A 17,803-nucleotide genomic window follows, 5' to 3' on the forward strand; every position below is an offset into this window, starting at 1 on the left:
GAGATTTGTTAGAAAGGCGGGGAGTGGGAAGGGTGGAAAGTGACGATTTCTTTAACGGACCTATTCTCAGAAACTACCCAACCGAAAAATCTAAAAAAAATCATGAAGCTGCCTCTATATGGTGCCCAGGCCTCAAAATACTCTCCATATCGACATCCGTTCAAATCAAGTTATTAATAGTATATTACCATATTTTTGGGGAAATTGAGTAAAACCGCCCTTAGGTGTATCCCAGAGCTATAAAAGTTGGTAGTCGTATAAAATATAATATGAAGCATTATCCCTAAGTTTGATCAAAGTAATGCTATTAGTAACAAAGTTACAGTAGCTCAAAGTTGACTTTACCGTGTAAATTTACTGGAACTAAATATCAATATCACAAAAGTGGGTAGTCCCACATGCTAAATGCATATACATAACAGGCTACGTACAAATGGGATAGTTCTGAACTCAAATATACTCACAGAAGAAGCAAACAAAACCTTTCATGCCTGAAGCGCCCAGCTTCCGGTTTCCCGACTTGTTATATTAGTAGAGTAGCAAACTATTACAGGCAACCCCACCATGAAACGGTAGCGCCCGTGGAGAGGACGCACGAGGGACAGCCGAGGGAAAAATTTCGAACCCTATTTTATTTAATAATCTCGGGCGAGCACAATTCTGACCACATTGCTTCTTACAGTGTACTGTGGTGCACTGTTACGGTCTTGAATGAAGTTGTCTAACACACTTCAAGGCCCTGATCCAATATGGATTGTTGCGCAAATGATTACTGATGATTGCCTATGTGCTATCAATACTAATTTCGAATTAAAATGAACTAAATCTTGCTCTTCTTTTACGATCTTATTTCTTACTTATACCGCAACTAACTGTAAATTCTTTAATTGGTTGGTAAACGAGTTATTTTGATTTGCGAACAAATATCGGAGTTTATGCATCAACAAAAATAATGTAATGTGTGGGATTAGAATCAAACTATAAGTGGCATTATTGATATCTCAGTCTATTGAATCTAAGTGTCGCCATTGTTCTTTATTGATTTTATAGTAAGAGAGATTAAACAAGATAGTACATATCATACGAAGTATCTATGTATATTGTTGTCAATTTAATTGTATTGTGATTTTAAAAGCTACTATTTATAGTTTAATTTATTTATTTTTCAAGTGGATGGTATCATAACTACCGTGTGGATGGATGTGGATCATAAGTATCATGCCGTAATTAGTTTTCCCTTCTTGGTTAACAAGTCAAAAGTTGGCATGGCCGGAGTAAGCGGTTAAAACCGCCAAGGAGGTAACATTGGGGGCGCACCCCCAGAAACAAGGAATAATTGGTTTGACGAAGAGTGTCAAGAAATAATGGATAGGAAAACCGATGGCCACAAACAATAAGTGCAATGACCTACTAGAACTAAGAAATATCGTCAGCATCGGCCCTTGAAGATTAGCCAATAGGGCACTGAGGATAAAGAAAAGACACCATTTTGACAATGCACTAAGGGACTATAATGATTTAACGACTTGCAGAAATTATCAAAGAAAACTGATACTCATGTGGAGGCACCACCAGAATAGCGTAACTTACCACGAAGCGAAACTCACCCGCCTGAGTGGCTCGCCTACCTGTTGGTACGGGGGTGGTTGGAAGAAACCAGGGAGGATTAGTCTGCTGTAGCAAAGAGAAAAAAGTGGAATATCGATTGAATAATTTTTAGATTTGGAAATATTAATATTCATGTTTTTGGAAACTGGATGGATTGTTATAAAAACTTAAAAGATTTTTAATTTGAATGTTCTTAATTATTAAATGTGAAAAGATTGATATGTGGTGTGTTATTTTACCAAACTAAGTAGCACTATAGTCATTCTCCCCCGGAGTTCGAAAGGATATCATTAGCTTTGCTCAGAAAAAACTTCGTATCTTTGGGAAACTTGAAACTTAAACAAAAATAAAGAAATCATTTTTAATAAAACGAATACCTTTTAATTGCTTTCGTAAAACATCTGGAAAATTAATTAATAAATTACTGATACTTTGCATATTCGAAAGTATTTCCGACCTTGATTAGATTAAAATATTGAATAACATTAAAATGAGTTGTTTTATCCTTGGAGTATTCACGTCATGAAGGTCCCATCGTCACATCGTGTATTTGGATTCTATGCAAGAGTAATTTATAAATGAGCCAAATGTAGTTGATTGAAGAAAAATCTAAATATGCCTTCAAAAAGAAAGACAACAATTGCATTTTTGATGCTCGAGTCAAATCTTTGGGATAACAATAATTAATTTAACTACATCTGGAAACTGTACGAGCATTTTAGCATAAAAAAATGGAGCAAATTGCAATCTCTTCAGTGCGAAAAGGTGGGTACTTTGAACTACCACACATGCAGTTAGCTACATCGTTTTACGTTAAATTTAGGGGGGTCTCATACATGCATGCACATGGTTTAGCATTTTTCCCACCGAATCGAATTGTGTTGAATATAAAATTAAGAAACCTTTCTCGATTAGTACTTTCGGAAGGAAAGGTGCGGAGCGTGGGAACCAGAAAGTGATCATTTTTTCTCGGACTCATTTCCACAAAATACCCAACCGAAAAATTTGAAAAAAATCACGAAGCTGCCTCTATATAATGTCCAGGCCTCAAAATATCCTCCATACCGATATCTATTCAAATTAAGTTCATATTAGTATTTCACTCTGCTTTTGGGAAAATGACTAGAAACCCACTTGAGTTTATTTTAGAGCCATGGAAGTTTGTAGTAATATAGACTATAGTATAATATGATAAAGTTTGGTGAAAATAGTACTCTTACTAACAAAGCTACAGCCGCTCAAAATAGTCTCTGCAACCCAAAACAAAAACTTTAAATATCACATTAAAGTGAATGACAAATATATATATATGTGTACATTACGGACTACGTAAAAAATATACCTGCACAAGAAATACACGAAACTGTCATACCTGAAACATGGAACTTTTGGTTTGTTTATTGCATACATATAGGACTAACCCTATATCAAACCAATTAAACTAAATCACCTACGCCAAAAACTTTTCTTTTCCACTGACAGCAGGCTGGCAAAGCTACAGGCCGACCCTTATGTTTTTCAAGTGCAAGAGTCGTGGATTTAACGAAATCTGCGGTATTGGATCAGCTGAGAGGACTAGGATCCTGGTGTCGAAACTGTTAGAAGTTGCCATCCTGAGACGATTCTGTTCCTAGAACCTAGTTGTTGTAATCGTACAATACAAAAGTAATCCTATGGTTCTCTCTAAGAGATGTGGTAGCGTATGCAGAGCCAAATGCATTATACATTTCTAGAGTACTTTGAAGAGGCTTGTCCTCTTACTCCAAGCAAACGTGGTAAAACGATTTTCTGGTGAAACAGGGACCTCCAAAAATCAGAAAATCAACCCTTGACTTCAGCATTACTGACAAAAGTAATAAGAATGAGGACTCTTAAACTTCAGGAACTCACAGCATGCATACATAATAATAATCGTTGGCCCAACAATCCAATTGGATCAGGGTCTTGAAGTGTGTTAGAGCACTTCATTCAAGACCGCAACGGTATACTACAGGATTAGAGTACCCTATAAAAGGCAATCTGGTCAGCATTGCACTCGCCATAAGTTATTACCCTGATTTGATTCAGGTTCGATGGTAAATCGCGATACAGATTCCACTGCCACCAGTGAGATTTGAACCGCGACCTTCCGTACGACAGCCTTGTGCTCTAACCACTCACTTCCCAGACACTGAGCATGAATACATGGCGGCCGCAAAAACTCGAAGGAAAACTGTTTTAAACAAGCTGTTGAGAACTGGAAGGCGAAAAAAACTTCAAAGTTGAGCAGAGTCCTTAAAAAGATCGGTTGGTAAAGTTGGACTCCTCTAGAAAGCCGGACAGTATTTTCACAAACTCTAGCGTTGAGTCAGTACAGATTTTCTTGGAAGTACACCATCCGTGAGAACAGAGAACAGGAGATAGGAGCAAGGGGAAGGAATTACCGGTGGTTAGTAGTGAAATAGCAAGAGCTGCTTTTAAACGCTTCGACGCACCTGGTGTGAATAGCATCTAACCAGCGATATCTAGAGCTGCCTTTAGCAAATATTTTTCTTGGCAGAATTATTCAGACACAGAAAATTTCAGATATATCAACGTAACATTATCCTCCTTAAAAGATCTGCATAGACTGGTTGAGCATCACATTCGCAAGAAGGCGTTAAACTTGTACATATCGTGGAAAGCGTGGAAAGTTTGTGAATGACTACGCGTTTAGCGTGCTCGTGCAGATTGAAGGGGCTTTTGGCTATGCGCCTTTGCAAAAACTTTATGGTGCCGTTAGAGATTATAGTGTCGATGATACGTCAGTTAACGGAATGATATGCAAACGTAGAGTTTACTATGTCCTGAAATAGGTGTTGATCGTTACCTAATAACGGAAGAAATGAAATCGCCCCCAAACAGTTGTACTTCTGTGGAGCTTGTTAATAGACTCACTGCTGTGTAAACTGTAAACTCTGCCAATACATATCCAGCCTTATGAATGTGAAGTGATTATGATCGACACGTCGGAACTGCGTATCGAACTATAAAACGCGCCTTTTCTTTGATTGTCAGTTGGTGGCTCAGACGTGGACTTTCAGAAAATTGAAATAATATTACATTGATACAATATTATTTACAAAAAGGAGGAAACCTTTTCTTTCCAGGGACGAGGGAAATAAACATTGAACTCTCCGGAGAAGGGAAGCGTTATTCTATGGAAAAAAGATTCTTTAAAGTAAATATATAGCAGCAAAGGTGAGACAGGTTCCCACAGCTTATCGACTTTGCACGCGGACCTTTGCCACAAAATGGGACTTGGGCTTCATGTGGCAATGTGATTATACGTATTTTGCTATTACTAACTGAAAACGAGCCTTAGTATATAGAACTCTATGTATGTATATCCGGCACAGTCCTCAACTTACAACCCTTGGATATATATTCAGAGCGCTTTAATGAGAAGAACCCATTTAAGTTTATGAACTTCATTTAAGTTTGTGAAGAATCAATTGATATGAGGCGCACAGAGCATTGAAAGAGATATTTGGAAAACTAAATCTTATTTTTATAATGGCTTCTGATTTTCGAATCTCCAAATGTGTATCTTCAAACATACGAACGAACCTGGAAAATGCGTAGGCACCCAGCGATTTGCAGCGATAGTAAACTGCATTGAGGGCGTTGAACAGTCCTTTCATTAGCAGATGTGCTGTAAAGTCTATCCTGTCAAAAAGCAGGAATATTTACAAAAGTATTGTGGGCATTTTGAATGGCTATAATTCACTGTAACGAGCAAGTTGAATCCACGGCATATTTGCTATGTGAGTGAATCGCCTGTGGATGCACCCGACTTCAGATCCAGTTGCAATGGGTAGTATTACGTCCACTAGCGACAATCCTACTATATAGAAACTAGTGCGGGATAGTTCGTTAGACGGGGCGTAGACTGCAGTGACCTGAGCGCTTGGAGACTATGTCTCCTTCCCACTCCATATACACACAAGGGTTATAAGAAAAGGAAGCTACATTGCATCCCGCAAGCACTGCAAATGGTTGTAAGTCTTTATTCTTTAGATTAAAGAACATTTACGAAAAGGTTAAGAGGTGAAGTTAACAGAATATTTAGTAACCCTCACCGTACTATACGAATATGAACTGCTTCCCCAAACACCAAACTATAACTGCCACTTGCACTTATTGGAGAATCATGGGAACCCGACTGGAAAAGGGGGAAGATCGCTAAAATCCGGAGAAGGGCGCAGGTGTTGAATGCGGTACCTGGAGAGGTATGTATTTGCCTACTCTCCACTACCGTGAAGATAATTGCAGAAGTCATGTTCAATCATTACATTAAAGGATAATACAAAGCTTGATTGACTGTGTCCTCCTGTGCTCGCCAAATCGACACGCTGAAGATCATTGTGGAGGATTGTATCGAGTTTATTTGAGTACCCGCTCAAGGTAGGTATTTCATCGATTTGAAGAAAGATTGCGACAGGGTCGATGGGAGAAACAACATTCCGGAGAAACTATTAGCACGGAATATTTCGGCAAAATATAATGTGCTACATTGAGATCAAATCGGTGACGGTCTTCATGCTAATTTCGCTGGAGACCGATGGACAGAGTATTGAAGGCGTCGATCAATTTGTGGGTTTAGGTAAAATTGTTTCTGCCGACAGTATCACCGAACTTTATATTGCTCGAAACATAAATAGTGTAGTGATTGACTTTTGCTGTCCAAATTCTGGAAATGGACGTGCCTGAATATCAACACTAAGGTGAGATTGCATATTGATGTGACGGGTAAGCGGATGGATGACTGCTCACGGTTTCAAACTTGCGCTGGAAAAACCGAAGTAGTCATCCTGACCAGAAGGAGAATCCTGACTCTGCGTCCCATATCGATCGACGAGTTGACTATAGAGTCAAAACCAGCGGTTAAATACCTTGGTTTAATGCTCGACTCAAAGGTGAGCTTCTTCGAGCAAATCAAAGCAGCAGCGGACAGGGCTGCAGCTAATGGCGAATGCCGGGGGCCGCATATAGGATTCGTCTCCTTATGGGAGCAACGCAGTCGGTTCTTCTCTATAGTGCGGAGGTATGGGCTGATGCCCTTGACAAGGAGGTGCATCGTAAACGCCTCGCTCAAGTGCAGAGGCGGGGAGGTTTGCGAGTGGCACCTGCTTATCGCACCATCTCCGAATCGGCCCGTTGCCCTTCTTGGCAAAGAGCGCAAAGCTATCTACCGCCATAGGGGCGAAAACCTAAGAGAGGTGGTTGCCCGTGAAGAACGTTAACGCAGCCTTCTCGAGTGGCAACTTTCTTGGCAAAATGAGCCAAGGGGCAGGTGGACTGCACGGCTCGTGGACAAATTAGTCCCATGGTTGAACAGAACGCACGGTGAGATTGATTACTTCCTTACCCAACTTCTAAGTGGGCATGGAGGTTTTCAGTCTTACCTGCACAGGAATGGGAAGGCGCGATCTCCAGATTGTGTGATCTGCAATGGAGTGGCGGACGACGCTGAACACACCTTTTTCTCTTGCGAGAAGTGGAACGGTCTTCGCGCGGGCTTATGAGGATAGCTGGCAGAGGATAGATTAAGCGCTAAGAAAGAGAGAATGAAAGGAAACTTCATTCCGGCTGAGGCATGCAGCAGAATCCACTAACCCAGAATAGTCAACAAATGGGAGCGCGTGGCACAACTTGCCTTTTATCCTCTCTCTGCTTTTGAGTGAAATTGTTATAGTTTTTAGTGGGTACATTTTAAACCCTGACCCACCTACTCTCCAACCTATATTGAAATTTCCGAAAAGCGGTAATGAAACCCTTTCAGTTAATATCTCATACGACCATATATGCATCCTCTTTCGTATGTATGGAGACAGAACGGCTTTAATAAGGCTTTGTCTGACGCGAAAAGTTGAAAATTCCTTAATTGCTCTTTATGTTCAATATCTGCGTACTTAAATTCTATGCATTGCAAACCTCATAAAATCCTACTGAATCGTTTCCCAACTTGTTTCTAGACATCTAAGAGACCAATGAGCAGTTGGTCACGTACCTTTCTATGACTACGCACCCTTCCCAATTCCTTCAGAGGGAATAACCGCTTTAATTGTGTTCATTCTTATATTATGAATTTCTCTTTAATCGGTTTATTTGCATTTAATGGCGACCAATTCAGACGGCGCAATTTTCATTCCAAACACCATTGTGTCGGGTAATCCTTAAATTTCATTTTGCACGCAACGAAACTATCTATTTACCCACTTGAACAGTAATCAATAAACAATTAAATTGCAAAATGATTTTCCAGGAAGAAATACTTGTTCATGAATGGTTTTCGACTCGCAATTACGATTAGGAGTTCAAATTGGTTAGAGTTATTGAACGAGAAGTTGAAAAAGTGTTTTAATGTGGCAGATTTTTATCAAAAAAGACCATTGTTTTCATTGTAGTGGCGACTAATAGATATCACCTTTTGCTTGTTCTTATTAATTACAAACTTTTCCCAGTTATTCGCGGAACTAACATTAAAGGACAATAGCCCAAAAGGTGAGTGCAAAACTTGGATATTAGCCTGAATGAGTGGAGTGATGTGTCTGCATAGTTCATTGTAAAACGATGGTAGTGTGAGGATTAACTTTGACCACATACTAATGCATACCAAAAACATTGAAGGATATCTTGAAATTTCCAGTTGAAAATCATTTGTTGCCACAATGGGAACTATCATTTCAATGATCAAATCTAAACCTGATGCCATTCCGGAAATGGTGAAACTCAATGACGAAGATGCTGCAAACATCAAAAGAACTTGGGAAATACCTCGCGCAACTCCCTTGGATGCTGGTGAAGCTATTCTTCTGAAATTTTTCGAACTCTATCCGCATTGGCAAAATAAATTTGAACATTTTAAAAATACACCGCTCTTGACTTTGAAGGTATCATATCAGATAGTGTGCGGTAGCTAAGAAAACTTTAGAATTATCAATCAGAAAATGATGGATAGTTTCTCTTCCAATTTTTATTGTTTTTTCTATTAGGGAGCACCAGGGTTTCGCACTCATGCTGGAAGAATCGTAAAATTGTTCGATGATACTATTCAGGAACTTGGAAACGATGATTTTGAAAAGGCGTTGCCGAGGATTTGGGAAGTGCATGGTCGGAATCATTATCGTCGAAGCATTCCAATACGGGCGTTTCGCGTAATTATTTTAAACATGCTGACATACTTTCTTTGAACTAATTTGTTATCCGTAGGATTTGAAGGATGTCATTCTGGGTATCCTAACGGAATTATGTCATCTAACACCAGGAGAAATACAATCATGGGAAAAGTTGTTCTGCAACATTTATCACGTTACGTTTACTACCATGGAGCAAATGGCTATTGAAACTGGAAAAAGTCGTTAAATGTATAAACAAAGCTGATGTACAAATGTATTATAAAATCACATTACTTTATCAATATTAATATTTTATTGCAAAACTAATTGTTTAGCTATAACCGTTTCTCTGAAATAGATCCCAATTACCTCTTCCCGTATATGTTTTTCCCAGCAGAAATTTGGCACGTTCTTGTTGTCCTCATTTATCTATTGTATGTCTTTCATCTTGTGGTTCTGGTCATGTTTAGTTTAATTGATCTCAAGGCGGACTTCTGCCCCTCATAATGTTCTTCCGAACTCACTGACCTCGTAATCAAATTTTCGAGCATAAGGTTCTGTATATGTAGCTGTCTTGCCTAGTCTGTGCCATAAAGGGACAATAAGAGTTTCAGAATATATTTTTAGGAATATTGAAGTGGAAATCAAATACATATAGAATATAGATATAGATATATGAAAGGTTTTGTTTGTTTCTTTTGTGAGTATATTTGAGTGCAGAAGTGTCCCGTTTATAAGTAGCCCGTAATGTATCTGCATTTAGCATGGTAGACTACTGATTTTAGTGTGATATTGATATTTAGTACTTTGGGTTGAAGTAAATTTACATGAAAAGACAAGTTCGAAATACTGTAACTTTGTTAGTAATAGCATGATTTTGATCAAACTTGCTTCATACTATAATCTATATTACTGCAAATTTTTATAACTCCAAGATAAAGTTAAGGGGGGTTTTAACTTAATTTCCCATAAAATACTTCTTTAATGTATGTACTATTATTAACTTAATTCGAGCAGATATCGATATGAAGAGTATTTTGAAACCTAGGCAACAAATAGAGGCAGCCTCGTGATTTTTTTAAGATTTTTCGATTGGGTAGTTTCTGAGAATGGGTCCATTAAAGAAATCACCGCTTTCGACCCTTTGAACTCCCCGCCATTCCAAAAAATGTCAAAAGTAACTGTTTTGTTTTGCAGACAAAACCTTAAAAGTACTAAAACCAAGTAAACAAACAAGTCGGAATACCGGAAGCTCGGCACTTCAGGTAAAAGGTTTTGTGGTCATCTTTTGTGAGGAACTCTCTAACCACGATTTTCCATTCGTACATAGCTAAGAATACAAAATATTCCGCAATATTTTTCTAAACTCTAAGATATACATATGTACATACAGATGAACGAGATAAATAAACAAACATTGCCTATTACCGCATTGATAAATTGATCTAACGCATTTCCATTTTACTCCGTGCACAAAAGCAAATTCAAAACCACTGAAACTGATGATCTGTTCTACTTGTTACTACCTGTACATGTCTCATTCAAGTGATTGGCGCTAATATACAAATAACAGAAAAAAACCAAAAAAGGCAAACTAAAACTTTCCCATGGACCCCGCCATTCATATAAGTGCACTTTATATGATGATGACATCATACACATCTTAGAACGCAATAAATTTACCTGAAATGCGAAACTTTGACCTTCTATAACTTTGTTAATAATAGTTGGATTGACTTTCTTTTGGGAGTAGGGTAGGTGAATGCGTTTACGCACAGAGTGTTAGACTCCCGCAACAGCACGCTGGCAGACTACCAACTAAACACCTCCCCTATCATCAGACAACTAGCCTGGAACCGTTTGACACATTACTTCGAGCTAGCCCTCCCGCTCTCCCGGCTTTCGGAGCCTTTAAGTCAGGGAATTCCTTTCACCAACGGAAGGGGAAGGGAGGAAAGGAGTCGCCGGTCGAGTTCAATCTTCTTCGCAATAAGAAGAGTTCGAACATAACGCGAACTACGATTCCAGCTGCCAGCGCTCTTCTGCATCCCTCTGACAATGTTGTCTGGAGAGAGCTCCCCTGTATCTGCATAAAGCTGCTGACGAAAGCCGTCCCACCTCTCGCAAGAGAAAAAGGTGTGTTAAGCATCGTCCGCCACTCCATTGCAGAGCACACAATCAGGAGATCGCGCCTTCCCAATCCTGTGCAGGTAAGACTGAAAACCTCCAAGCCCACTTAGAAGTTGGGTAAGGAAGTAATCAATCTCACCGTGTGTTCTGTTCAACCACGGGTCTAATTTGTCGATGAGCCGCGCAGTCCATCCGCCCCTTAGCTTATTTTGTCAAGAAAGTTGCAACTCGGTAAGGGTGCGTTGACGTTCTTCAAGGGCAACCACCTCTCTCGAGTTTTCGCCCTTACGGCAGTAGATAGCTTTGCGCTCCTTGGCAAGAAGAGCAACGGGGATCACTCCCGCGATCACCAGCACAGCCGGTTCGGAAACGGTGCGATAAGCAGACGCCATTTGCAGCGCTCCTCGCCTCTGCACTTGAGCGAGGCGTTTACGATGCACCTCCTTTTCAAGAGCATCAGCCCATACCTCCGCGCCATAAAGAAGAACCGAGTGCGTTGCTTCCATAAGGAGACGCCTCCTAGTTGATATAGGTCCCCCGACATTCGCCATTAGCCGACTCAAGGCCGCAACTCCAGCTGCAGCCCTGTCCGCTGCTGCTTTGATTTGCTCGAAAAAGCTCATCTTCGAGTCGAGCATTAAACCAAGGTATTTAACCGCTGGTTTTGACTCTATAGTCAACTCGCCGATCAATATGGGACGCAGAGTCGGAATTCTCCTTCTGGTCAGGATGACTACTTCGTTTTTTTCCGGCGCATGGTTGAAAGTATGAACAGTCATCCATCCGCTTACCCGTCGCATCAATATGCCGAGTCTGCTTTGTGCTTTGTTCAACAGTGCGTCCGGCAACAAGTGCCATAACCTCGTCTGAATAAACGACCAGGCGCGACTCCTCGGACATATCAAGTCTCAGCTGACTATCGTAGGAAGCGTTCCAGGGGTCCGACCCTAGAATAGATCCCTGTGCTAGTCGCGACGTAATTTCCATCCTCCTTTTGCCCTCTAGCGTCTCATATAGCAGGGAACGGTCTTTCAGATAGTCCCTCGATATCCGCAAGAGATAGCTTGGTACGTGAAAGGAGTTTTCTAGTGTGCCTAGCATATCTGTCCATCTTACGGAATTGAAGGCATTTCTGACATCAAGCGTTATGAGGAGGACTATCCGTCGAGATCGGCGGCCGTGTGCCTCGGCTCGATGAACCGCATCTACGACCTCCATAACAGCATCCACTGTGGATATCGCTGTCCTGAACCCGAACTGCCTTGGGGATAAGTCCTCGGCAGCGCGGATCGCTTCAGCAAGTCTACTCCAGATGATCTTCTTTAGCACTTTTCCGGCCGTGTCAAGCATACACAGCGGCCGGTATGCAGACGAAAGCTCCGGGTCTCCTTTACCCTTACTGATCAACGCGAGTCTGGCCACTTTCCAGCGGCAAGAAAAATGTCTTCCTTCAACCAGACGTTGAACACTTCAAGCAGCGATTCTGGCCGTTGGATGCCATCAGGACCTGGTGCTTTCCTATTTTTCATAGTGAGAACCGCTTCTTCGAGCTCTCTCATTGTGAAAAGGTAGCAATCCTCGACGCTTCCGGCGCTATTTACATCAACGCGTACAGGGCGTCTGGGGAACAATGGCCGGACAATACGGTCCATCTGATCGATGCTCAGTTTGCAGGGTATGCAAGTCTCCACAGGTCGTCATTCACCTCGTTAGCAAGGTTCTGCCAGCCGCGAGCTTTGCTCTCCTCTCCTTTTTGCTGATCGATATTGTGCCGTAAAGGCGCATGGCTCCTCGATGGCGCGCAAACGTTGTGCCAAACGGCGGAACTTATGACCTTCCGTAGGTCGGCAATTTCTGCCGTCCACCCGTACATAGAAGGCGCCTGGGGCCCCTAAGGAGCATGGAAGCCTCACACGCCGTCGTTATCAGGTTCATCACTGAATTTACGACGGTGTCAGCTGCGACACTACCACCTCTGGAGTGCTCCCAGCGGGGCCCTGCCTGCTCCAAGAGCTTCGACGAGCTTCCCGATGTTCACCCTCGCGACAGTCCACACGCAGAGGGAGCTCGCCGGCAAGTATCGTCAACCACTTCGAACGCGATGTACTGATGATCACTTGCCGAAAAGTGTTCTAGGACTCGCCACTCGTCCACCGATGATGCCAAAGATTCCGACGCAAATATGATGTCAGAAATGCATCCTTTACAGCCTGGGCGCCGAAACGTTGGCGTGGATCCGGTGTTTAAAACTACGAGCCCGATTCTCGCCGCCATTTCCAGAATCCGTTTCCCTCTGGAGTCTGACTGAGGCATGCTCCATTCAAGAGCACTGGCATTAAAATCACTGCCAACCAGGATTCGTCTCCCCGTGCTCGAAACGGCGTCCTCCAAAGCATCAAGCCGGCGCCGAAAGTCCGGCATCGTCTCATTCGGCGTCAGGTAAACGCTAAAAAAGTTATCCCTAAACACCGGATCTAGACAAACCCGTTCCCCCGGCCTTCGACAAGAACACGAAGTCGAACGTCGTCCCCAACCCAGATGGAAGCGGTGCGCGATAAGTCGAGATGCCATGAGGACGGGTCCTTGTTTCGGTATTGCTCGCTAATCAGCACTAGATCAGCATTTACTTCCGCAGCGAACTGTGCTAGCAACTGGTGAGCGGTTGCACTCCGGTGGATGTTAATTTGCAAAATGCGCTTGGCCGCATCTCCATAGTGCAGACACCTGTAGCACTCGGCGGGGACTATCCGCATTCGCACCCTGCATACTACCCATCCGTTTTGGATTCTCCCGCTGCTAAGGAGTTTCTTCGCTCACTTCCACCACGGCGAGCTTTTGCCCTCGAGCATTTACAGATGTGATACCTATCCGGGGATTGGTTACCTCTGGACATTCACGCTTTAGCATCTCCTCTACTTCAACTTTTTTTGTGAGGCAGTCAAGATCCCGGATTTCCAGAGAGCACATGGGCTTTAGCCTGGAAACAAGAGCCTTCTCCCCTAATAGCCCCTTGACCACTTCGCAGAACGTACTCTTGTTGGTGGTCTTGGGGCCCAGTTCGACGAGAACTCCGCCACTCCTCGTTTTCCATATGGAAGACACCTCTACTCCGTTGTCTTCGGATTTCATCCTGTAGCAGATTTCACTAAGGACTTCCGCAAATGTCTTGCCTTCCGTCGGCTTAATGAGCAGAGCCGACGATCTAGTCCATCTTCGCTTCCTCGTCTTTTCTGCTCCTGGCTTTCGGCAGTCTCCTTGTTTTTGGACAGACGTGTCTCTGGCGGCGGAGTCAGTTGCTTCTTTTTTTCCTTTTTCGCCTCCTTTTCTTGGGCCCTGAGAACTTCTTCAATAAAGTCGCCTTCTGGCACATCATCCTCTTTCCGCTTTTTCCCTGGATTGACTTTAAACTTTTCAAAATTATGTCCTATATTATCGCCTATGTTACTACCAGATTTTGTATTTCTGGGATGAACTTAAATGGGGTTTTCGGTAAATTTCTAAAACATGGTAATATATTATTATTGACTTTGTAGGTGCAGAGACCAATACGGAATATATTTTGAGGCCTAGATTTCATATAGATGCATCACTGTCATTTCTTTCAGATTTCTGAGAACAAGACCTGTTTCACTTTTAGGAGTGCACATTTTGAGCCCTATCTCCCCTATGTTTTACTCAATGCCAGCAATAAGTAACAATTGAGCCTGCTTTTGTATGCAATCGAAATATGATCGGTTGCAAACTAAATATTATACTAATCCAAGCAAAACATTGCTTATTAGCACATACTAATGTTATGCATACTACATATATATATGCGCCAAGAAGACTATACACAGGACCAACTCCAGTGGTCAAAGGGCATAGTTTTTAGTTTTTATTTGTCAATAGTGACTTACATCTCAACCTTGGTAGCTTATTTCTAGCTTAAGTTGAACTTAGCTGCCCTAATTCTATTTCAACGGGTGGCTAGTACATTTGTTTGGACTACCCGACCTCCTATGTAAATTTACTTCCCTGTGCATTTCATATATGTTCATTCGTAAATCTTGACATTTTCTTAGTTACCAAACATCAACTTTATTTAAAACAAGTCGGGAAACCGGAAGCTTGACGCTTCAGGTATAAAAGGTTTTATGCTTCCCTATGTGAGGAGCATAACGTAGTTTTCCATTGGCTTATAGCATTGACGCGAGATATTGAAATCGCTCCATTCTGGGCAGGTTACTGCCATTGCCAGAACTCAGCGATTTAAGTATCTCGAAGGGCAGGTTACTGCCATTGCCAGAACTCAGCGATTTAAATATCTCGCGTCAACGCTATCAGCCAATGGAGAACTGCGTAATGAAATTGCTCCACGCATTAATGCAACCTAGATGAAGTGGCATTCCCCAACTGGTGTTCTTTGTGATCAACGTGTCAGCGCACGTCCCAAATCTAAAATTTACTGCAATGTCGTCCGTCTGCCACTCTCTATAGTTCTGAGTGTTGGCCGACTATAAAGGACAATGAACGGCGTCTTGCGGTAATGGGGACGAAGATGTTGCATTGCACTGGTGGCGTGACACGTTTTGATTACGTCTGAAATCAGAATATCCGCGATCGATATGGGTTTGCACCGATCGTGGAAAAATTGCAAGAGAGGCGTTTTCGATGGTGTGGTCACGTAATTCACGCTAACGAGAATTCAACAACCAGTATTGGTCAGAACATCGAAAGCAATGGCAAGTAACTAAAATCCGCCAAAACAATGGTGGCTTGATACGCTGAATGGGGATTTAAAGGTCTCGCGATTACATCCTGATCAGGCATTTGATACAATAAAATGACGAAACCGATCATCACGAGCCGACCCCGCTTGTGAACTGAAGGCTGAAGAAAAAGAAAAAGATGTGAGGAGCGACGAGTGCACGACAGCTCCGTGTAATATAGCTAAAAATTCCATTACCCTCTATTTTCTAGAAAGCGATTTAAATAAATCATTTGATGGAAAGCCCTGTGTTGATAATGGTCACCCTCGCACGTTTCACGCTCTTAGTTTAATATTATTAGCGAATGAAAACAATTTAACCAGCATCAAATATAAACAAGTCGGAATACCGGAAGCTCGTGCTTCGGGTATAAAGGTTTTGTGTTCATCTTATGTAAGAAATTTCAACGCACATTTTTCTATCCGTGTATAACTACAAATTGAACATAATCTTTCATATTTTTCCAAACTACGAGACATACGTACATATTACAGCCATAGATATTCCGCTCACCCTAAACAAACAAACTGTCTATTTCCGAATACTGTACACATATATGCACGTATATAAATGGATCGTACCCATATTTCCGATTTACTTCTTATATCTATTTGAATTAGGCACTACCCGCAAAGTTCATTAGCACGCATTTATTATATACCTACATACATACATGTCTGGTTGGCAAATAACTAAAAAACTAAAACAAAATAATTCTCTGGAACCCAATTCATAAGAACTCATTTCATTGTGGTATTGACGAATTGATATCTGATGATGACGTCATGCAGGTTGTAGAGTGCACGAAATTCACAAAAAAATGTAAAGTTTCATCCCCTATAACTTTGTTAATAATAGTTGGATTTTCTTCAAACTTGACCAAACTGTGCATTACATTCTTCATTACACGCATGGCAAATTTCGTACCTCTGGGATGAACATAAGGGGGGTGCCGGGTAAATTTCTAAAATGTGGAAATATACTATTATTAACTTTATTTGTGCAGATATTGGAACCGGATATATTTTGAGGCCTAGATTTCGTAGAGATGCATCACTGTGATTTTTTTCAGATTTTTCGGTTGGATAGGTTCGGAGAACGAGACCTGTTACACTTTTTGGGGGTCATATTTTGAGCCCTCACTCCCCTATGTTTCACCCGACATCAAATATTCAACCATTTTCGAAAAGTACTAATTGAGACCTTTCATTTGATACCCCACATGGCTACATTCTGTGAAAAAAAAATTTGCACCCTCCATTTACATGTATGGGGAGCCCCCCCTTAAACTTAACATAAGATGGCGCTACTTGCCGCATGTAAAGGGAACACCAGATTACATACTCCCATCAAATTTCGTGACAATCGGTCCAGCCGTTTCTGAATAAATCAGGTGTGACAGACAGACAGACAGACAGACAGACAGACAGACAGACAGACAGACAGACAGACAGACAGACGGACAGACGGACAGACAGACACCGTCTCGATTCTAATAAGGTTTTGTTTCACACAAAACCTTAAAAAGGGCTAGGGAGAATTAGATTCTTCTTGAATGGAATTTTAAGATTTCACTCGAATTTCAATTATTCTCGTTAATTATGACGTCAGCATCTTATTTGTATGGCTTACAATGCTGTTAATTAGCACGAAATTGATAAGTTTGAACTGCTATAACTTTCCCATTAATAGTTGGATTTTCATGAAACTTGGCATGTGTATGCACGAGGCTGTCCTCTATGTCGGTGGAATTTAGTACACTTAGAATGAACTTAAGGGGAGTTTTTTAGTCAATTTTTAAAAGTTAATAATATACTAATAGTAAATTTTTTGAGCAGATACCGGAATAGGACATCTCTCGAAGATTAGATTTCACATAAGTGTTTTACACAAAACCTTAGAAAGGGCTGTAGATAAATAGATTCTTGATAAATGTGACTTTAATATTCCACACGAATGTCAATTATAATAATAATAATCGTTGGCGCAACAATCCATGTTGGATCAGGGCCTTGAAGTGTGTTAGAGCACTTCATTCAAGACCGTAACGGTACACTAGGAGGCAATGTGGTCAGCATTGCGCTCGCCCGAGATTATTACCCTGATTTGACTCAGGTACTCATTCACAGCTGAGTCGACTGGTATCCGACGTCAAATCACGATACAAATTCCACT

At 41.5% G+C, this 17,803-nt stretch overlaps 2 protein-coding genes across 3 annotated transcripts in view; both read left to right on the forward strand.

The window, feature by feature from the left end:
• Positions 1–7,947: 7,947 nt before the first annotated feature.
• Positions 7,948–9,329, forward strand: LOC119661361 (globin CTT-VIIB-8-like). 2 transcript variants are annotated; one of them, XM_038070671.1, is made up of 4 exons: positions 7,948–8,133; positions 8,279–8,522; positions 8,625–8,786; positions 8,842–9,329. In XM_038070671.1, the coding sequence occupies exons 2-4, from the start codon at positions 8,301–8,303 to the stop codon at positions 8,992–8,994; spliced, it is 537 nt and encodes a 178-aa protein (XP_037926599.1). In that variant the 5' UTR covers positions 7,948–8,133; positions 8,279–8,300; the 3' UTR covers positions 8,995–9,329. The 2 variants fall into 2 exon arrangements, with proteins under 2 accessions (XP_037926599.1, XP_037926598.1); XM_038070670.1 differs by having other exon boundaries at positions 8,260–8,522; positions 8,842–9,328.
• The window catches only part of LOC119661360 (globin CTT-I/CTT-IA-like), a 38,399-nt gene continuing 29,912 nt past the window's right edge, over positions 9,317–17,803 (forward strand). Inside the window, exon 1 of the mRNA XM_038070669.1 lies at positions 9,317–9,447. The gene's annotated coding sequence lies outside the window, so the exon portion shown is untranslated. The remainder of the gene's footprint in view (positions 9,448–17,803) is intronic.

Source organism: Hermetia illucens, chromosome 1 (genome assembly GCF_905115235.1).
Source record: "Hermetia illucens chromosome 1, iHerIll2.2.curated.20191125, whole genome shotgun sequence".
In the NCBI taxonomy this organism is placed as follows: domain Eukaryota; kingdom Metazoa; phylum Arthropoda; class Insecta; order Diptera; family Stratiomyidae; genus Hermetia; species Hermetia illucens.